Source organism: Somniosus microcephalus, chromosome 9, assembly GCF_052327205.1.
Source record: "Somniosus microcephalus isolate GS21.2 chromosome 9, FLI_Smic_1.0, whole genome shotgun sequence".
NCBI lineage: Eukaryota > Metazoa > Chordata > Chondrichthyes > Squaliformes > Somniosidae > Somniosus > Somniosus microcephalus.
In genome coordinates, this window is record NC_140995.1 from 44,254,306 (window position 1) to 44,277,277 (window position 22,972).

Consider the following 22,972-nt stretch of genomic DNA (forward strand, 5'->3'; position numbering starts at 1 on the left):
GTGGCCTCACCAAGGCCCTGTACAACTGCAACAAGACATCCTTGTTCCTGTACTCAAACCCTCTCGCTACGAAGGCCAACATGCCATTTGCCTTCTTAACCGCCTGCTGCACCTGCATGCTTACCTTCAGCGACTGGTGCACAAGGACACCCAGGTCTCGTTGCACTTCCCCTTCTCCCAGTCTATTGCCATTCAGATAATAATCTGCCTTCCTGTTTTTGACACCAAAGTGGATAACCTCGCATTTATCCATGTTATATTGCATCTGCTATGCTTTTGCCCAATCAACCAACCCATCCAAATCATCCTGGAGTTTCTCGGCATCCTCCTCACAGCACACACGCCCACCCAGCTTTGTGTCATCTGCAAATTTGGAGATATTACATCTAGTTCCCTTGTCTAGATCATTAATATATATTGTGAATAGCTGGGGCCCAAGGACCGATCCCTGCAGTACCCCACTAGTCACTGCTTGCCACTCGGAAAAAGACCCGTTTATTCCAACTCTTTGCTTTCTGTCTGCCAACCAGTTCTCTATCCAAGTCAATATCTTGCCCCCAATCCCATGTGCCTTAACTTTACATGCTAATCTCTTATGCAGGACCTTATCAAAAGCCTTCTGAAAGTCCAAATACACCACATCCTCTGGTTCTCCCTTATCTATTTTACCAGTTACATCCTTCAATTCAACTTTAAGAGCTGCAGACTGCCATTTAGGAATTCTTTTAAAAAAAAATTTCAGAACGCAGTTGAGCTATAAGGACTAAAAACTACCTATTTTAAAATGATTTTTATTTTTTTCATTTTAGAAGGCAGTTCCCCTTTAAGGGACCGCACTGTTTTTGAAAATGACAGCCTTGCTTTAAGAGAAGGCTGTTCTCATTGCAATGGCGCAACATTGGGCCTCCTGCTGAGACTACCGTCTGAAAACCGGCCTTGCACAGTAAGTTTAGCACTGTGCTAATTTTAATTAACAAGCAGCACCACCAATATACCGGTGCTGCCAGTGTTATTAATTTCGGTGGCCATTAACTATGCCTGTGGTGCCACCGGCAGGTTTCCAGCATCCTGGAATTTCTAGGCCACTGCCTTTTAACCACCATTGATCAGATGAATTAAAAACAGACAATCACCAATCACAGAGTTTCAAGACATCGCCAAACAGGGATCTTATACCATCGTCCTTGCTTATGTTCTGTAAACCTATCACATTGTCCAGCCGAAATGAACCTCTTTCCCTTTCACTTGAGGAGCAAAGTGGCTAACACTTAGAGATCCCACCTGCAACTCCAAGCTATTTATTCACCAATATAATTAGAATCCAGCTATTGGTCCCAGATGAACAGAGTGCTGACAACGAGCCTCCCTGCACTCATCAAGGTGAATAGTAGCTTATCTCAATCTAGGGGGGCCAATTGGAGAACCAATTTCTGATTATCTCTGTTACCACCCACATCCTCCTGCCTACACCCAATCCTAATGCACTCACTGACTGCCCTTGGAAACAGACTCTGCCCCAGCTCACTTACTAATTCACTTTTGAACTCCTGATTCTCTGACTCTGTATGTTTCAATACACCTCCGCTGCTGTTGATGTGCTGAACTGTTCCCTTGCCCCAGCCTTCAATGGGCTCGTTCTCAAACAATCACTTATTGTCTCCCACTGCTATGGTCCCCATCTTCACTCCCTGAAGTTAGAGAGTGCAAACTCAAGTGCTCCTGGTGCACAATTAGTCTTTCATCACCAGATCCTGTTCGACCACATTAATCGTCACTGTGCCTTGCCCTCAAAAAAACTGCCTAATTCACCGGGATCATCCTGAAGTGCAAGGTCAATCCAAGGCTTCTCTTGACCGACTGCCTCATCATATCCCTGTTCCCTGCCCTTTCCACCCTCACTCCCAATACTAAGTGCAAAGGACTCGTGAATTTCTTCATCTCTAACATAGAGACCATCCATGAAGTTACCTGTGCCGTTACCTTCCTTTCCTCATTCAACCACTCTTTCAGTTTCTCACACATTCCAACCCCAACCCCATGTCTTGCTCCTTTGATCCCCTCCCCACTCAACAGCTCACATCGGCTGCCATGCTAGCTAAGATTGTTAATGCATCCATCTCGTCAGGCATCAGCCCTCTCCCTTTCAAATCTTCTGTTATCACGTCTCCGCAAAATAAACCAACCATTGACCCGATTGTTCTCTCCAACTTCTGCCCCCCTTCTCCAAAGTCTCCAAACCTGTCATCACCTCATAGCTCCATGCCCATCTGTTTCAAATTCCTCTGGTCCAGCCTCCGTCATGCTAAAGGCACCGAGACCGCCCTGACTAAAGTCAGGAATGACATGCTCTGTGGCTGCAACCATGGTGCTTTATCACTCCTTTACCTCCTTGACTATTCCACAGCCTTTGATACAGTTGGCTTTGCCAACCTCCTCCATCGCCTCTGCTCCATTGTCCAGCTCTGTGGGACTGTCCTTGTGTGGTTCCATTTCTACCTCTCCGACTGCATGACAACGCATCTCTAGCAATAATTGCTCTTGCATCATCACCTATTGAGTGCTCAAAGGATTTATCCTTGGCCCCTCCCCATGTTGCTCCTCAGTGAGATCATTGACAGGAATAGGGGCAGTTTCCATATGTATGCTGGTGGCACCTGGGCAACCCGGCTCTACCTGTCCACCTCTTCTCTCTATATCACAATCACATTTATATAATCATAGAATAGAATGGTTACAGCACAGAAGGAGGCCATTCAGCCTGTCGAGCTCGTGCCGGCTCTCTGCAAGAGCACTTCAGCTAGTCCCACTCCCCCACCCTTTTCCTCATAGCCCTGCAATTTTTTTTCCTTCAGATACTGATCCAATTCCCTTTTGAAAGCCACGATTGAATCTGCCTCCACCACCCTTTCAGGTGGTGCATTCCAGATCTTAACCACTCGCTGTGTAAAAAGGTTTTTCCTCATGTTGCCTTTGGGTCTTCTGCCAATCACCTTAAATCCGTGTCCTTGACCCTTCCACCAATGGGAACAGTGTCGCTCTATTTACCCTGTCTATACCCCTCATGATTTTGAACACCTCTACCAAATCTCCTCTCAACCTTCTCTGCTCTAAGAAGAACAACCCCAGCTTCTCCAATCTATCCACGTAACTGAAGTCACTCATCCTTGGAACCATTCTTGTAAAGCTGCCTGTTGTCTAATGTCGGTTGCCTGTCCCACTTCAAGTCATGGGTGAGTCACAACCTCTTGCAACCGAACATCTGGAAGAGTGAAGCCACTGCTTTCTGCCCTGCCATACTGTCACTGATCATTTATCTCATTGATTAGACAATGCAGAACTTTGGCACCCCATTGAAGCCTGAGCTGAGCTTCAAACTGCAATTTCTATCCATTGCTAACACAACTTATTTCCACCTATGCAACTTTGCCTTCCTCTACCCTTACCTTAGCCAATAAGCTCTCAAAACGATTGGTGACATGACCTTCAGTCGCCTCAGCCCTACAGTCCAGAAGTCCCTCTCTAAACCTCACGACCTCTCCTCTTCTTTCTCTGACTTTAAAAAACCTTTTCAAAATCTATCTTTTCAACCAAGCCTTCAGTCCCTCCTTCTAATCTGCCCCTCCATGTCTCAGTATCTGTTCCTTATAAAAACAGGAAAGAAAGATGTTAAGTGTTAGGTTTGGCTGAGTCAGAGGCGAGATTCACCTGGGAGGACAGATGGGGCCTCAGTTTAATGTCTCATCTGAAAAATGGCACCTCCAACAGTACAGCACTCTCTCTGTACTGCACTGAAGTGTCAGCCTAGATTATGTACTTCAGTCCTGCGATAGGAATATATAATAAAAAGATATTCACAGGGCACCTTATCCACTTCGCATGAAGATTTTGACTGCCAGTGCAACCATGCTGTAACATTCATGGTGCAGGGGTGTATGATAGTCTCATTGATCAGCAAACTGTACAATTCGCAACAGTGAAGAGAGTTTAGGTCTCAAGGAATCACAAGGATAAGGATCTTTGGGAGCTAAATTTGGTTGATTTGCGCCTCCCGTTAGCACCCTAAGAGGGCCCTAAGAGGGCGCTAATGGGGTGCAAATCTACTAGCGCCTGGGCGCGGCATCGCTAACGCCTCCCGTGAAATTCAGGGACCACAGCCTCAGGATAAAGGGTAGGCCATTCAGGACTGAGATGAGAAGAAATTTCTTCACAGAGGGTGGTGAATCTTTGGAATTCTCTACCCCAGAGGACTGTGGAGACTCGGTCATTGGGTATATTCAAAACAGAAGTCGATAGATTTCGGACTAGTAAAGGCACCAAGGGATATGGCGATAGGGCCGGTGAATGGAGTTGAGGCAGAAGATCAGCCATGATCTCATTGAATGGCGGAGCAGGCTCGAAGGGCCGATTGGCCTACTCCTGCTCCTATTTTTTATGTTCTTATGTTCTTACATTGTCTATAGTCTCATTTCTACAGCAATCACCTTTCTGCTGTCAGATTGCCAGGCCCAATTCAAGTCAGGGTGAGTCACAACTTTTTGCATCTGGTCATCTGGAAAATCAAAGCCACTCTTTGTAGCCTTGCCACCAACTCTGCTCTAAGTTTATTGAAGGCGGAGAAAGAAGAGGAGAGGTGGTGAGGTTTAGAAAGGGACTTCTAGAGTGTAGGGCTGAGGCAGAAGAAGACTGTGCCACCAATAGTTTTGACAGCATATTGACTGAGGTAGGAATACAGGCAGCCTATGCTGTGGAGGTGGAAATAAGCAATTTGAAGCTCAGTTCAGGGGTCAACAGGGTGTCATGGTTATGAATGGTTTGCTGTCGCGGTTATGAATGGTTTGGTGTTGCGGTTATGAATGGTTGTGCCATATTCCAAGAGATACACCATCATATGAATAGATTTCTGACATTATTAATACATGAGAAACTGGGTTTAAAAATCTAAAGCCTCGGAGACACAAGCTGTAAACAGAAATACAGGCTTCTGAGATAAAGATCAGTTGTTAACAAAGTTGTAAACACCACAAGCTTTTGAAATGGGAATTGGTTACATATGCTGAAACAATGGCCCTATTAAAATAGCAGTTTGTTGCTTCCAAAGGTCTGGAGTTTGGGAGAAACACAATGGAATGACCCAAGTAAAGTGTTATAAGCTAACACTCAGGGAAACAGAACACAGAAACATTAAAAGAGGCATGTGCCTTTGAAAAAATGACATCAAGTAAAAGAAACACCTGCTGGTTAAATAGTTTTTATGATAAGCTTGAAATATGGAGTCCCGAAGTCTGTTAATATAACCAACTAAGATGGCTAGGTAAACAGCCACACTAGTTGAAGTGTCTTTAATTTACATATTGTAAATATGATACCTACAGAACACTTTGAAGATATGACTTCAATAGATGACACCAAGCAATCAAATGGTTTTTGTATTGAACTTGGAACACGATGGAGTCACAACGTCTGCTAATAAACAGTTAAGCCAATATTAAGAATTGAATGAAAGATCTCCGATAAGAATGACATCAAATAAATACTACTGTTGTGGGGGACTACGGTTTCCCGCGTAAAGAAATAGGCAACACAGCGAGCTACAAGAAATAGGTCTTTACTCCAACTCTCACAATACAGTACTGAATTCGTGAAGCCCGCGAACCTGTGATGACTCACGGATTGGTCACCTGCTGAAACCTGATTGGTTTTCCTTCTCTCAGCAGCAGGCAAGTCTGAACATGCCTTATTCCTCTCAGCTTGCAACTGTCTTGCGGGGGGAGGGGAATACAGCAGTTAAAAGGGGATTATACAGGTTTACCTACATACACACAGTGTTTCCCCAATGTGGCAACGCCACATACGCCCCCCCAGAATCCTCGTTAACTGTAAAAGTCAGTCTCTGCGGAGGTTTGACCAAGCGGCCGTAGCGGCTGTAGTAGCCATTTGGCGTGTGAGGAGGGCTGTCTGGGAGGTCGGCCGGTTGGTTCGTCGGCTGGTCTGGCGGCTGGTCTGCCGGTGGGCTGGCTGGACAGGCTGCCGGCGAAGGTGGGGCGGCGGCCGGGAAGTAAGGTTCTGGCGTGTCTTGGTCCTCTTGTGGGGCCGCCGCCAACGCGGGAGGTCTGCCCCGCCGTGGGGGAAAAGCCAGCCGAAACGGGACACTGAGGTCCAGGTGCGCTGGTTTGAGGCGGTCTACTGAAATAAGGTCCGGCTTCCCGCCGACATCGATAAGAAAAGCTTTGTCCCCCGTCTCCATTACTGGAAAGGGGCCGCTGTATGGTGCCTGCAGCGGGCCTCTGTGCGCGTCCCGGCGCACGAAGACGAACTCCGCATGTCGTAAGTCTCGAGGCACGTAGGACGGCTGCGGGCCGTGTTGCGAAGTGGGCACTGGACGGAATTGCTGGGCCGCGTCCTGGTGCAGGGAAAGCTGTCTGGCGGCCGACCACGGCACCGTTGTCAGGGGGAGGAAGTTGCCTGGTACTCTGAGCGGTTGGCCATAGACCATCTCGGCCGCGGAGGTGTGGAGGTCCTCTTTGGGCGCGGTGCGCAATCCCAGGAGGACCCAGGGTAGTTTGTCGATCCAGCTGATGTCGGCCAGGCTGGCGCGGAGGGAGGCTTTCAAGGAACGATGAAAGCGCTCGCAGAGCCCGTTGGCCTGCGGGTGGTAGGCTGTTGTCCTGTGCAACTTGGTGCCGAGGCCGGCGGTGATGGCATTCCACAAGTGGGAGGTGAACTGGGGGCCTCTGTCCGAGGATATGTCGGTCGGCGCGCCAAACCGGGCCACCCGTGTCGAGACGAATGATCGCGCGACGTCGGTCGTGGTGGTGGAGGCGAGGGGAATCGCCTCGGGCCATCTGGTGGTGCGGTCGACGATCGTGAGCAAGTGTGTGAAACCGTGCGACGGCAGCAAGGGGCCTACCAGATCGACGTGGACGTGGTCGAAACGCCTCTCGGGCACCGGGAAACACTCCAATGGCACCTTGGTGTGCTGCTGGACCTTAGCGCGCTGACATGCCACGCATGTGTTGGTCCAGTCTCTCACATTCTTGTGGAGTCCAGGCCAGACGAACTTGGCGGACATGAGTTTCTGAGACGCACGCATCCCTGGATGTGAGAGGCCGTGGATGATGTCGAAAACTCGCTTGCGCCAGGCGGATGGGACGACCGGCCTAGGCGGGGGGACCGAGACGTCGCACAGGAGGGTTGTGCCTGCTGCGTGGAAGTGGATGTCGGCCAGAGTGAGGCTGGTGGTTGATGTCCTGAGGGCCTGGATCTCCGCGTCGGCGGCCTGGTCTCTCGCCATGCTGGCGTAGTCGATGCCCAGGTGCACTACGTGGAGCGAGGGTCTTGAGAGGCAGTCGGCCACCAAATTGTCCTTGCCGGCGACGTGGCGGATGTCCGTGGTGAACTCCGAGATGAAGTTGAGTTGGCGCTGTTGGCGCGCGGACCAGGGTTCGGTTACTTTGGCCATGGCGAAAGTGAGCGGCTTGTGGTCCACAAATGCAGTGGATGGCCGGCCTTCCAGAAGGAAATGGAAGTGCCGGATTGCCAGGAACAGGGCCAGGAGCTCTCTATCGAACGTGCTGTAGGCCTGCTCGTTCTTGCGCAGCTGTCGGCTGAAAAATGCCAGTGGCTGCCACGCACCTTCGACCCACTGTTGTTGGACGGCGCCAATGGCGTAATCCGAGGCGTCCGTGGTGAGGGCGGTCTTGGCGCCCGGGATGGGGTGGGCCAGTAGTGTGGCGTTGGCCAAGGCGCTTTTGGTCTGGTGGAAGGCTGTTGCCATCTCGCTAGACCAGGTGAGTTGCTCTTTGCCCGTTTTGCCCCTGGTGGCTTCATAGAGGGGGCGCATGAGTGAGGCGGCCTTGGGCACGAAACGGTGATAGAAATTGACCATCCCCAAAAATTCCTGCAGTGCCTTGACCGAGGTGGGCTGGGGAAAGTCCGCCACCGCCTGCACCTTGGAAGGTAGGGGAATGGCTCCCCTTGGCGAGATTCTGTGACCGAGAAAGTCAATTTGGGCTGCTCCGAACTGGCATTTGGCCGGGTTGCCGATTAGCCTGTGTTGGCTGAGGCGCTGGAAAAGAGAGCGCAAATGCGCGATGTGCTCGGCCTTGCTGGTACTAGCCACGAGGATATCGTCCAGATAGACGAACAGGAAGCTCAGATCCTGTAGGACGGAGTCCATGAGCCGTTGGAAGGCCTGTGCGGCATTCTTGAGCCCGAAGGGCATGCGCAGGAACTCGAACAGTCTGAAGGGGGTGCTGACCGCCGTCTTCTGGACGTCTGCGTGGTGGACGGGGACCTGATGGTAGCCGCGAATCAGGTCGACCTTGGAAAAGACCGACTTTCCTGCTAGGTGTGCCGAGAAGTCTTGGATGTGCGGAATGGGGTATCTATCGGGCGTGGTGGCGTCGTTGAGCCGTCTGTAGTTGCCGCAGGGGCGCCAGCCACCGCCCGGCTTGGGCACAATGTGGAGGGGGGACGACCAGGGGCTGTTCGAGCGGCGGATGATGCCCAGTTTCTCCATCGTGGCGAATTCTTCCTTGGCCACTGCCATCTTGGCTGGGTCCAGGCGTCTGGCTCGGGCGAACACTGGTGGTCCCGTAGAGGCGATGTGGTGCTCGACACCATGCTTGACTGCCGCGGCTGAGAAGGTCAGTTGTGTGAGCCTCGGGAAATCTGCGAGTAGGCGGGTGTAGTCGTCATGCGCCGGGGCGGAGCAGGACCCGACGAGGGCCGGGCTGTTGCTCTGCTGGCAGGCCAGTGAAGCGAAAGTTGCTGCGTCGATCAGGCGCCTGTCGCGGACGTCGACCAGGAGTCCGTGGGCGCAAAGAAAATCGGCGCCCAGCAAGGGATGTGCCACCGAGGCCGTCACGAAATCCCACGTAAATCGCTGGCCGTTGAAACAAACCTCGGCCCGTCACTTTCCGAAAGTAGCGATGGCTGCGCCATTTGCCGCCACGAGGGGTGGGCCGCTGCGGCCTGCCTGGATGTCGAGCTGGGAGGCAGGAATTGTGCTGCATTGGGCTCCGGTGTCACAAAGGAATCTGTGCCCTGAAAGGGAGATGGTTATGTACAGCAGTTTACCTGCGGTGCCGATGGCCATCGTGGCGGCGGGGGTGCGGTCGAGCGGGCCTCGGTGGCGGCGCGGGGCTGGTGTGTTGGGCCGGGTGGCCATCTTGGTTTGATCGAAAGAGCAGGGTGCTCTGCAGCGTTGGGCCTTGTGGCCGAAACGCGCGTGGTAGTAGCATAGTTCTGCGGCCTGGCGTGGCGGCGCGCGCTCGGTGGTGTCGGGGAGCCTCGCGGCTGCACAGCCGAGTTGGGCGACGGCGAAGACTTCGTCTGCGGCGGCTGCCAGTTCTACGCAGTCCGTGATCGGGGACCCCGCGAGGGCAGTCTGTACCTGCTGAGGAAGCAGGCTGAGGAAAAGGGCCCGAAACAAGAAGCACTGTGATTCCGAGCCCAGGAGCGCAAGCATCCGGCTCATCAACTGGGTCGGGGTAGAGTCGCCGAGGCCTGGTAGTGAGAGAAGCCTGCGGGCCCTCTCCTCACTGGACAGGCCGTAAGCCTGCAGCAAGCGGCCCTTAATGGTTGAGTACTTGCCGGTCTGTGGTGGGTTCCCCAGCAGGTCGAGAACTTCGGCGGCGGTGGAGCTTGCTAGTGCTGAGACTACGTGGAGGTACCTTTCTTCATCATCTTGAACCCTGCGAAGGGTGAATTGGGCCTCCGTGTGCGCGAACCAAGCTGGTGCTTGGTGTTCCCAGAAGGTGGGGAGCTTCAAGGACACGGCGCCGGCCGACATCGGGCTGCTGCTGGTTGCCGTCGGGTCGTTGCTGGCCTCTGTAGGGCTGCATGAGTCGGGGGCTTCGGCCGCCGACATTCGGGGTCACCAATGTGGGGGACTACGGTCTCCCGCGTAAAGAAATAGGCAACACAGCGAGCTACAAGAAATAGGTCTTTACTCCAACTCTCACAATACAGTACTGAATTCGTGAAGCCCGCGAACCTGTGATGACTCACGGATTGGTCACCTGCTGAAACCTGATTGGTTTTCCTTCTCTCAGCAGCAGGCAAGTCTGAACATGCCTTATTCCTCTCAGCTTGCAACTGTCTTGCGGGGGGAGGGGAATACAGCAGTTAAAAGGGGATTATACAGGTTTATCTACATACACACAGGGCTAAAAATTCGGTGGCGCCGCGTTTGGGGCGCCAAGCTCGCCTGGGTGCCGGAATTTGCGCTCCGGCCAGAGCCGCTTGCGCCCTCCCAATATTCAGTGGGAGCACCCCAAGAGGGACTCGGGGCGCTGCTCGAGGCTCCCCGCGCCCCGCTTGGGGCGCTCAAACTGAATATCACCGCGCTATGTGCCATAGCGCCACATGCTGTGGCACAGCGTGCTGCTGTACTGCAGGCCTTCCTCCCCTTCTTAAGGGGGAGGGGCCTGCACCAGCGCGATCACCGATCGCGAGTGCCAGCAAAAGAGCCCGACACCGAGGAGTAGTGCCGGGCTTTTGGGACACAGCCGGCACTGCCCGGGGGGTGGATCAGGAGGCCGGGGAGGGCGGCGCGAGGAGGTGCTGGCAGGCAGCCACCGGAAAAAATGGCCGCCCCGCACCTCCACCTTAATTTGTGCCACTAACGCCACAGGTAGGCCCTGTGAACCGGTCGCGATTTGCGACCGGCGTTACAGAGGCGGGCGCGACCAAATATCGCGATCGGGGCGGGAGCGGGGCGCTGCGCACACCAATGACGTCATCGGTGGCGACGCAGCGCTACAAGCTAACGCCACCATTAGCGCCCCGCTAAATATCGCAGGTGGCGTGGCCAGTGGCGCTAAAGCCACTGAGTGCCCTCTTTGGGCGCTAACTGGTGGCGCAGCCCACTGAATTTCTAGGCCACAGTGTTTCCCCAATGTGGCAACGCCACACTGTCATATTGTTTTTATGATAACTATTGAACACATAAAGGTAGAGACAGAAGTCTGAGAGTTGGCAGCTGAAATGGCAGTAAGAATAGAAAGAGGTCAACACAAAGAATGAATAAAGATTTAGCTTACACCAGCAGAAAACTTCAAAGAATATACCATTCAAAAAAAGGTATAAAAATAAGAGCTTTAGAAACAGAAAGTCAGAAGTCGCTGGAAGGGCAAGCATTTCTCAACTTCACAGACACGCTCTGTAAGTTTTTAACTTTGAGTCTCGAGTAATCAAGGTATTTGATTTTGGTGGATATTCTGGATTAAGAATAAGTAGAAGTGTGGAAATGTAACGAAGTTAAGATTTGAGAATAAGGATCTCTGAGAATAAGATTGTGTAAGCTAATTGTATTTTGAACTGTAAAAGTTGCGATTGAATCAACAGCTGTTAACTGAATGTCGGCTATTAAATAAAACTATATATTTTTAGAATTGTCTCACAGAGTAGTTCTGTATCAACCTCGTGAACTCAATTTCTGTACACTCTTTTGTAAGAAGTGTAGTGGTAATGTCACTGGGCTAGTAATCCACAGGCCTGGACTAATGATCAAGAGACGTGAGTTCAAATCCCACCACGGCAGCTGGGGAATTTAAATTCAGTTAATTAAATGAATCTGGAATAAAAAGCTAGTATCAGTAACGGTAACCATGAAACTATCGGATTGTCATAAAAACTCATCTGCTTCACTAATGTTCTTTAGGGAAGGAAATTTGCCATCCTTACCTAGTCTGGCCTATATGTGACTCCAGGCCCACAGCAATGTGGTTGACTCTTAACTGTCCTCTGAAATGGCCTAGTAAGTCACTCAGTTGTAACTAACCGCTACGAAACAAAATAATAAGAATGAAATCGGACGGACCACCTGGCATCGACCTCGGCACTGGCTACGGACACGGCAATGGCACGCCCAGTCAACCCTGCAAAGTTCTCCTCACCAACACCTGGGGACTTGTGCCAAAATTGGGAGAGCTGACTAGTCATACTCACAGAATCATACTATATGTCCCAAACTCCTCCATCACCATCCCTGGGTGTGTCCTGTCCCACCACAGGACAGACCCACCAGGTGTGGTGGCATAGTGGTATACAGTCGGGAAGGAGTGGCCCTGGGAGTCCTCAAATTTGACGCTGGACCCCATGAAGTCTCATGGTTCAGGTCAAGCATGGGCAAGGAAACCTCCTGCTGATTACCACCTACTGCCCTCCCTCAGCTGCTGAATCAGTACTCCTCCATGTTGAAAACCACTTGGAAGAAGCACTGAGAGTAGGAAGGGCACAGAATGTACTCTGGGTGGGGGGCTTCAATGTCCATCACCAAGAGTGGCTCGGTAGCACCACTACTGACTGAGCTGGCTGAGTCCTGAAGGACATAGCTGCCAGTCTGGGCCTGCAACAGGTGGTAAGTGAACCAACAAGAGGGAAAAACCTACTTGACCTCGTCCTCACCAATCTACTTGTCGCAGATGCATCTGTCCAGGGCAGCATTGGCAACATTGACCAACGCACAGTCATTGTGGAGATGAAGTCCCATCTTCACACTGAGAACATCCTCCATCGTGTTGTGTGGCACTACCACCGAGTTAAATGGGATAGATTAGAACAGATCTAGCAGCTCAAAACTGGGCATCCATGAGGCGCTGTGGGCCATCAACAGCAGCAGAATTGTATTCCACCACAATCTCTAATCTCATGGCCCGGCATATCCCTCACTCTACCATTACCACCAAGCCAGGGACCAACCCTGGTTCAACAACGAGTGTAGAAGAGATGCCAGGAGCAGCACCAGCCATACCTAAAAATGAGGTGCTAACCTGGGGAAGCTGCAACACAGGACTACATGCATGCTAAAAAGCGGAAGCAGCATGCTATAGACAGGGCTAAGTGATCCCACAATCACAGGTCAGATCAAAGCTCTGCAGTCCTGTCACATCCAGCCGTGAATGGTGGTGGACAATTAAACAACTAACGGGAGGAGGAGGCTCCAAGAATATCCCATCCTCAATGTTGGTGGAGCCCAGCACGTGAGTGCAAAAGACAAGGCTGAAGCGTTTGCAACCAACTTCAGCCAGAAGTGCCGAGTGGATGATCCATATCGGCCTACTCCCAAGGCCCCCACCATCACAGAAGCCAGTCTTCAGCCAATTCAATTCACTGCACGTGATATCAAGAAACAGCTGAGCACACTGGATACAGCAAAGGCTTTGGGCCCTGACAACATCCCGGCTATCATGCTGAAGACTTGTGCTCCAGAACTAGCCGCGCCTCTAGCCAAGCTGTTCCAGTACAGCTACAACACTGGCATCTATCCGACAATGTGGAAAACTACCCAAGTATGTCCTGTCCACAAAAAGCAGGACAAATCTATTCCAGCCAATTACCACCCCATCAGTCTACTCTCAATCATCAGCAAAGTGATGGAAGGTGTCATCGACAGTGCTATCAAGCAACACTTATTCACCAATAACCTGCTCACTGATGCCCAGTTTGGGTTCCGCCAAGACCACTCGGCTCCTGACCTCATTACCGCCTTGGTCCAAACATGGACAAAAGAGCTCAATTCCCGAGGTGAGGTGAGAGTGACTGTCCTTGACATCAAGGCAGCATTTGGCCGAGTCTGGCATGATGGAGCCCTAGTAAAACTGAAGTCAATGGGAATCAGGGGGAAAACGCTCCACTGGCTGGAGTCATACCTAGCACAAAGGAAGATGGTTGTGCTGGTTGGAGGTCAATCATCACAGCCCCAGGACATCGTGGCAGGAGTTCCTCAGGGCAGTGTCCTAGGCCCAACCATCTTCAGCTGCTTCATCAATGACCTTCCCTCCAACATAAGGTTAGAAATGAGGATGTTCGCTGATGACTGCACAGTGTTCAGCGTCATTGGCAACTCCACAGATAATGAAGCAGTCCATGCCCGCATGCAACAAGACCTGGACGGCATTCAGGCTTGGGCTGATAAGTGGCAGGTAACATTCGCGCCGCAGAAGTGCCAGGCAATGACTATCTCCAACAAGCGAGAGTCTAACCACCTCCCCTTGACATTCAATGGCATTACCATCGCCGAATCCCCCACCATCAACATCCTAGGGGTCACCATTAACCAGAAACTTAACTAGACCAGCCACATAAATACTGTGTCAACAACAGCAGGTCAGAGGCTAGGTATTCTGCAGCGAGTGTCTCACCTCCTGACTCCCCAAAGCCTTTTCACCATCTACAAGGCACAAGTAAGGAGTGTGATGGAATACTCTTCACTTGCCTGGATGAGTGCAGCTCCAACAACACTCAAGAAGCTCGACACCATCCAGGACAATGCAGCCCGCTTGATTGGCACCCCATCCACCACCGTAAACATTCACTCCCTCCACCACCGGCGTACCGTGGCTGTAGTGTGTACCATCTACAAGATGCACTGCAGCAACTCGCCAAGGATTCTTCGGCAGCACCTCCCAAACCCGCAACCTCTTCCACCTAGAAGGACAAGGGCATTGGCACATGGGAACACCACCACCTCCAAGTTCACCTCCAAGTCACACACCATCCTGACTTAGAAGTATATCGCCGATCCTTCATCGTCGCTGGGTCAAAATCCTGGAACTCCCTACCTAACAGCACTGTGGGAGTACCTTCACCACACGGACTACAGCAGTTCAAGAAGGTGGCTCACCACCACCTTCTCAATGGCAACTAGGGATGGGCAATAAATGCTGGCATTGCCAGCGACGCCCTGATCCCATAAACACATTTTTTTAAAATGTGATGCTTAAACAGGGGGCTGAGATAGCAAGCTTCTCGTCCACTTATTCACGGATGACTTTCAGAGATGAGCACAGTGTTCAATCTGAGCACTATAATGGTCTGTGCTAATGAACCTCAGCACTAATAATGATCACCTGACATTTTTTCTCAGACAATGTGAACATAATAGTTGAAGGGAACAAAGCGGAAATATGTTAGATATGGCAACACTCTTTCCCACTTTCGTTTCAAGCCCTCTTTTTATTTTATTTGCCAGGTTTATTTGAGACTCTTTCGAAAGGCCAGATTTCAGCAGACTACCTCTGAAGCTTTACTCGGGCTAACTGAAGAAGAATAAGGTTCTTTTTTAAAAACTGTGAAATTGAACCAACACTTTTGCAGCAAAAAAAACGATGGAACCCAAAGTATTTTCACCTTCAAGTTGAAAAATTCAATAATTTAGCTGCTTTTGATGCCAAATTGTATGAAATTTGAAGGCGTGTTTTCTGCATAAATTTACATATTTGTTGCAGTGTGGGAAAATTGTGATGATGAAGTGTTGGTGGGACTGATATTATGCAAAAATCACGTAAAAACGTACTTTCAATAGATGTGGAAATTTTACTCTACGAGACATATGGAAATTCCCATTATAAAATGCAACGATCTCGAAGCCTTCAGTGCTTGGAGAATAATTTATTTCCAGTCATAGTGAAACAGCGTTGTTCTCTTGGTAAACTCTTTTCAAAAGAACATTATTATCTGAGCAATGATACTCGACATCACTGATGAGATAACTACCATAACTGGAAATGAAAAGATAAAGAAGTAGTGCCCTGACTAACTCAAATATAAACATGCCTCATTATAGTACAAGCAGACACAATATATTACTTACCGACCTTTACTTTATGGCAGGTTGTAATACTATTCAAATTTTTTTGAAAATTAAGTTGTATTCATGCAATTCATGATATACTCTATTTAGGATGATATGAATTTTGCAATTTAATGAAATGTTTATGACTATTTAATATTATTTTGATCGTTCCCTGAAATGCCGGCAGAGCTTCATTATGTGTGGTGAACTGCATGCATTTGACATTCTGTTCTCTTTCCCACTTCAGTCTGTGACTCAGAGGTTATTTTGCTGCATTGCTTGAGTTGCAGCAATTATAACTTGGTACAAAGAGATTGGGTGGCTGTACTTTAATGTCAAATAGAAGTAAAGGTAGATAGCCAGAAGTTATCCTAATTGGGCGGGGGCGCAATTTTGTAGTGGGTGGGGAGCGGGGGGCGTAATTTAGGGGCGAATCCAAATCCAATGGTTTTCTGCCTCTTTTAAAATCCTCAAAAATCTAGGCTGACACTGCAGTGCAGTACTGAGGGAGTGCCACACTGTCGGAGGTGCCATCTTTTGGATGAGACATTAAACCGAGGCCCTTTCTGCCATCTCAGGTGGACGTAAAAGATCCCATGGCACTATTTCGTAAAAGAGCAGGGGAATTCTCCCTGGTGTCCTGGCCAATATTTATCTCTCAACCAACATCACTAGAACAGATTTTCTGGTCACTATCACACTGCTGTTTATGGGACATTGCTGTGTGCAAATTGGCTGCCGCGTTTTTCCTACATTACAACAGTGACTACACTTCAAAAATATTTAATTGGCTGTAATGCTGTTTGGGATATCCTGAGGTTGTGAAAGGCTCTATATAAATGCAAGCTCTTTCTTTCTTTAGATTGTGTGGAGTTCTATGTACTATCAACACATTTGAGACATTAGTATAGTCAATAGGACATAGGAACAGGACTAGGCCACACAGACTAATGTGAATCAGCTCAAATGTCCACAGTGTCTGCATGTATCAAATGAGAACATTATCTCAGCTGATGAAACCATTTTTGTGAAACTAGATTTAAAGTATTGGGTAGCGTGTAAAGCAGAATGAGAATTTCTATTAGGCAAATATTTTAGCAGTGCATCTATTAACTCAGATGCCCTAAGATGACTATTCTGTAATGAAATAAATTAAAGATGTTTCTGCAAGGGCTCAGGGTCCTCTGGTTTGTTATTTTTTTTAATGTTTGGAAGAAAGAAAGGAAAACAGAGGGCTAGAGGTTGGCTAGCAGCGGGCACAGGGAACGTTCCCCGATTCGGAACGGATAGGCCCGAAGCACACTCGATATTGGGGCCTCGGGTCCTCACTTCCATGAGCTGTCTGCGGATATTAAGTTTGAGCCGCTGCATTGCCGACAGCAACCGTCAGGTAGATCCTGAATGAAGTGGAGAAGCGATCAGAGGGGGAAATGTGGGTGGAGTGGGGGGGGGGGTTGGTGGTGCGAGCAGGAGATGGGCCATGGACGCCCCTTGTTCTGCCTTTACCAATGTGGTGCACCTCCGGCGCGTATTGAGCGCACACACCCCGCCCGCTATGTTGGATGCTTAGGTATCAGTTTTGCACCTGAAAAACGGGCGCGCGTCATTAAACTTCTAGGCCAGAATGTGCAGGACAGTCTAGACCCAGAAGAATGTAAATTACTGATGTACTGCATTAGACAAACTCTCCTTTGTCATACTTCTAAATGAGTATGTCAGTGAAGCATAGTTACTTGCTAGTTTCTAAGTATATCTACATATATGTTTTAACCCAGTTCGGAATCAAGTACAAAGAGAAATTCTCCACACCATCATTTTCTCCATTGACACTCATCCACCTGAACGCCAATTGCTTCTCACCCAGCTGGCAGATGCAGAGAGCGGTCCCGTTGCTTTGCGTGATGCAGGTGGAATTGCTTCTGCATGGGCTGTAGAGGAAGTCACAGGGATCGTACCGCTGCTCACACAGGTCACCAGTGAAGAATGGAGGGCAGATGCATTCAAATCTCCCGGGGACGGCAGGTTCAAAACAGGTGGCACCATTCCGGCAGGGATTGGAATCACATTCATTCACGTCCTCTGTGCAGTCTGCCCCTCTCCAGCCTGGACTACACGTGCAGCTGTCGAAACATATTAAAAATAAAGATTATTAGTTCAATGAATCACTTGGCAATGGATAGCCATATTACAGTCAGTTACAATAACTCAAGGCGTTTGCAACTATCTTCAGCCAGAACTGCCGAGTGGATGATCCATCTCGGCCTCCTCCTGAGATCCCCAGCATCACAGATGCCAGTCTTCAGCCCATTCAATTCACTCCACATGATGTCAAGAAACGGCTGAAGACACTGGATACGGCAAAGGCTATGGGCCCTGACAACATTCCGGCAATAGTACTGAAGACTTATGCTCCAGAACTAGCTGCGCCTCTAGCCAAGCTGTTCCAGTACAGCTACAACACTGCCATCTACCCGGCAATGTGGAAAATTGCCCAAGTATGTCCTGTCTACAAAAAGCAGGACAAATCCAACCCGGCCAATTACCGTCCCATCAGTCTACTCTCAATGATCAGCAAAGTGATGGAATGTGTCGTCGATAGTGCTATCAAGCGGCACTTACTCAGCAAAAACCTGCTAACTGACGCCCAGTTTGGGTTCCGCCAGGGCCACTCAGCTCCTGACCTCATTACAGCCTTGGTCCAAACATGGACAAAAGAGCTGAACTCAAGAGATGAGGTGAGAGTGACTGCCCTTGGCATCAAGGCAGCATTTGATCGAGTGTGGCATCAAGGAGCCCTAGCAAAACTGAAGTCAATGGGAATCAAGGGGAAAACTCTCCATTGGTTGGAATCATACCTAGCACAAAGGAAGTTGGCTGTGGTTGTTGGAGGTCATTCATCTCAATCACATGACATCACTGCAGAAGTTCCTCAGGGCAGTGTCCTAGGCCCAAGCATCTTCAGCTGTTTCATCAATGACCTTCCCTCCATCATAAGGTCAGAAGTGGGGATGTTCGCTGATGATTGCACACTGTTCAGCACCATTCGAGACTCGTCAGATACTGGCGCAGTCCGTGTCCATATGCAGCAAGACTTGGACAACATTCAGACTTGGGCTGACAAGTGGCAAGTAACATTCGCACCACACAAGTGCCAGGCAATGACCATCTCCAACAAGCGAGACTCTAACCATCTCCCCTTGACATTCAATGGCATTACCATCGCTGAATCCCCCACTATCAACATCCTGGGGTTACCATTGATCAGAAACTGAACTGGACCAGCCATATAAATACTGTGGCTACAAGAGCAGGCCAGAGGCTGGGGATTCTGTGGCGAGTGTCTCACCTCCTGACTCCCCAAAGCCTTTCCACCATCTACAAGGCACAAGTCAGGAGTGTGATGGAATACTCTCCACTTGCCTGGATGAGTGCAGCTCCAACAACACTCAAGAAGCTCGACACCATTCAGGATAAAGCAGCCCGCTTGATTGGCACTCCAACCACCACCTTCAACATTCACTCCCTCCACCACCGGCGCACTGTGGCTGCAGTGTGTACCATCTACAAGATGCACTGCAGCAACTTGCCAAAGCTCCTTCAACAGCAGCTTCCAAACCCGCGACCTCTACCACTTAGAAGGACAAGGGCAGCAGACGCATGGGAACATCACCACCTACAAGTTCCCCTCCAAGCCATACACCATCCTGACTTGGACCTGTATCGCCGTTCCTTCACTGTCACTGGGCCAAAATCCTGGAACTCCCTTCCTAACAGCATTGTGGGTGTACCTACACCATATGGACTGCAGCGGTTCAAGAAGGCGGCTCACCACCATCTTCTCAAGGGCAATTAGGGATGGGCACTAAATGGAGGCCTAGCCAGCCAGCGACGCCCACATCCCATCAATGAATAAAAAATTAAAAAATGTTCCGACAGTGTGAGGTGAGATGAGAGTGACTGCCCTTGACATCAAGGCAGCATTTGACCGAGTCTGACATCAAGGAGCCCTAGTAAAACTGAAGTCAATGGGAATCGGGGGGAAAATGCTCCACTGGCTGGAGTCATGCCTAGCACAAAGGAAGATGGTTGTGGTGGTTGAAGGTCAATCATCACAGCCCCAGGACATCGCTGCAGGAGTTCCTCAGGGCAGTGTCCTAGGCCTAACCATCTTCAGCTGCTTCATCAATGAACTTCGCTCCAACATAAGGTTAGAAATGGGGATGTTCGCTGATGACTGCACAGTGTTCAGCTCCATTCGCAACTCCACAGATAATGAAGCAGTCCATGCCCGCATGCAACAAGACCGGGACAATGTTCAGGCTCGTCTGATAAGTGGCAGGCAACATTCGCACCTCAGAAATGCCAGGCAATGACTATCTCCAACAAGCAAGAGTCTAACCACCTGCCCTTGACATTCAATGGCATTACCATCGCCGAATCCCCCACTATCAACATCCTAGGGATCACCATTAACCAGAAACTTAACTGGACCAACCACATAAATATTGTGGCAACAAGAGCAGATCAGAGGCTAGGTATTCTGTGGTGAGTGTCTCGCCTCCTGACTCCCCAAAGCCTTTCCAGCATCTACAAGGCACAAGTAAGGAGTGTGATGGAATACTCTCCACTTGCCTGGATGAGTGCAGCTCCAACAACACTCAAGAAGCTTGACACCATCCAGGGCAAAGCAGCCCACTTGATTGGCACCCCATCCACCACCTTAAACATTCACTCCCTCCACCACCGGCGTACCGTGGCTGCAGTGTCTACCATCTACAAGATGCACTGCAGCAACTCACCAAGGCTTCTTCAGCAGCACCTCCCAAACCCGCGACCTCTTCCACCTAGAAGGACAAGGGCAGCAGAAACATGGGAACACCACCACCTCCAATTTCCCCTCCAAGTCACACACCATCCTGACTTAGAAGTATATCGTAGATCCTTCATCGTCGCTGGGTCAAAATCCTGGAACTCCCTACCTAACAGCACTGTGGGAGTACCTTCACCACACGGATTGCAGCGTTTCAAGAAGGCAGCTCACCACCACCTTCTCAAGGGCAACTAGGGATGGGGAATAAATGCTGGCCTTGCCAGCAACGCCCACATCCCACAAACGAATAAAAAAAAAGTGTTTCAGGCAACCTTACTAAAATGGAGCTTATATGAAAGTTCTAGTACACCAAACCGCAACTGAGAAGCTCCGCCGATATTTAATTTAGCAATGGAAGACAAAATATTTCAATCTAAAGATAACATAAAAATGTTGAATGTAACATTAGTTTTTTTTTACTCCATTAAGCACTAAAAGGATGCATTGTTCAAAAGCTTGAACTCTCGCTAGTTGCAAGTGGAGTACAAAATGTATGCTTCTTTCTTTCAATTAAAATCTTCATCTGGAACAGGGGACCTATATCATTTAACATATTTCCAAGATCTTCTCGTCAGTGCGGTTTTGACTCAAACACTCCCATTGATGGCATTGTAATTTTCAAATATAAACACCCAAATGGCACAAACATTGCTTCTATCCCCTGTATCAGGAGGTAGCAGCAATGATTTGACTGCTTGCGGCATGTGGTAACTCTACACTAACCTAATTTCAACATTAATGGAGTAATAAATTGACAATAATTCACCAGAAAAATAAATGTATTTAAAAAAAACAGGTTGAGGTTCAAATCATAGAATCTTACAGCAGAGAAGGAGACCATTCAGCCCATCGCACCTGTGCCGGCTCTTAGAAAAAGCTGTCTAATTAGTTTCACGCCCCTGCTCTTTCCCCATAGCCCGACAATGTTTTTCCTTTTCAAGTATTTAACCAATTTCCTTTTGAAAGTTACGACTGAATCTGCTTCCACCACCCTCTCAGGCAGTGCATTCCAGATCATAACAACTTGCTGTTTAAAAAAAATTCACTTCATCTCCCCATTTGGCAATTACCTTAAATCTGTGTCCTCTGGTTACCAACCCTTCTGCGCTGGAAACAGTTTCTCCTTATTTACTCTATCACAACCCTTCATAATTTTGAACGCCTCTATCAAATCTCCTCTTAACCTTCTCTGTTCTCAGGAGAACAATTCCAGCTTCTCTCATCTCTCCATGTAACTGAAGTCTTTCATCCCTGGTATCAGTCTAGTAAAACCCCTCTGCACCCTTTCCAAGGTCTTGACAATCTTTAAATAAATGTCCCTGTTGCACTTACTGATCATCTACAATTGTGATTAAGTGTTTTTTTTCTGTAGTTTAGGGATTGTTTCCCCTGCATGAATCACCTAATGTAATCCCACTCTCCTGTTCATTCCCAAAACATTTGAATGTTCCCCCTTTTTCAAGCAACTATCCACTTAGCTTTGAAAAGAATTAATAGATTCTGTTTCCACAATGGTTTGTGGCAGTGAGTTCCACACTCTAACCACCTTGGACTAGATATTCATCATCACCCCCTAGGTGGTAATAGGCAGAAGAGTTTGCCCACCTTTGGAATGAAAATCAGGTGGGTTCTATAAAGGGCGGGCCGTCCACCCTGTCAGATCATAACCCAGGCAGTGAAGACAAAAGTCTTCAGTATAAAGAATGATTATTTCTAACTTCACTTTTGATACATTTTTTGATTATCTTAGAATTATGTCCGCTCATTACCATCTCGCAGAGCAGTGAAAACAATCTATTCACATTTACTTAGTTTTTTGTCCCCCTCATTTTGCTATGGTGGATTTGTAGTTCATATTAAAGTTGTCAAGGAGATTGTAGGAATTCTATTTGAAGTCAACAATCCCAGGGAAGTTCAATATTTCAGTGGAAAATCCATTCTGGATACTTTTTTTCAAAGTGAGTTTTGACACCACCGTGTCACACGATGAGTTGGAGGCGGGGTGGGACTTACGGCAAGACTCACAGCAAACAGTCTACTTTACAGCCAACAAAGTCTATTTACTCAGCAAACAGCATCTGCTTATACAGCGCACTACAGCAAATAGTCTACAGAGTCTATTTAAACAGAGTCTCTGCAAACTACAGCAAACAGAACCATGACTGAAACTATAGTAACGTTTCCTGTTAAAAGCCGAATGATTTCTCCAACAAAATGCAGTGAGTGGACGATAGTTTAAGGAGAATAGTAGCATAGTGGTTATGTTATTGGACTGGTAATCCAGAGGCCAGGATGAATGACCCAGAGACATGAGTTCAAATCCCACCACGGCAGCTGCGGAATTTAAATTCAGTTAATTAAATAAATCTGGAATAAAAAGCAAGTATTAGGAATAGTGGCCATGAAACTATCGGATTGTTGTAAAAACCGATCTGGTTCACTAATGTCTGGCCTATATATAACTCCAGACCCACAGCAATGTGATTGACTCTTAACTGCCCTCTGAAATGACCTAACAAGCC

At 48.9% G+C, this 22,972-nt stretch overlaps 1 protein-coding gene across 11 annotated transcripts in view; it reads right to left on the bottom strand.

Moving 5' to 3' along the window:
• LOC147112361 (protein eyes shut homolog) overlaps positions 1–22,972 on the bottom strand; it is a 2,879,641-nt gene that overhangs the window by 603,429 nt on the left and 2,253,240 nt on the right. For all 11 annotated transcript variants that reach the window (XM_085996555.1, XM_085996552.1, XM_085996547.1 and 8 more), the window contains one exon: positions 17,441–17,700. In XM_085996555.1, coding sequence (XP_085852681.1) covers positions 17,441–17,700 — 260 coding nt within the window. The remainder of the gene's footprint in view (positions 1–17,440; positions 17,701–22,972) is intronic.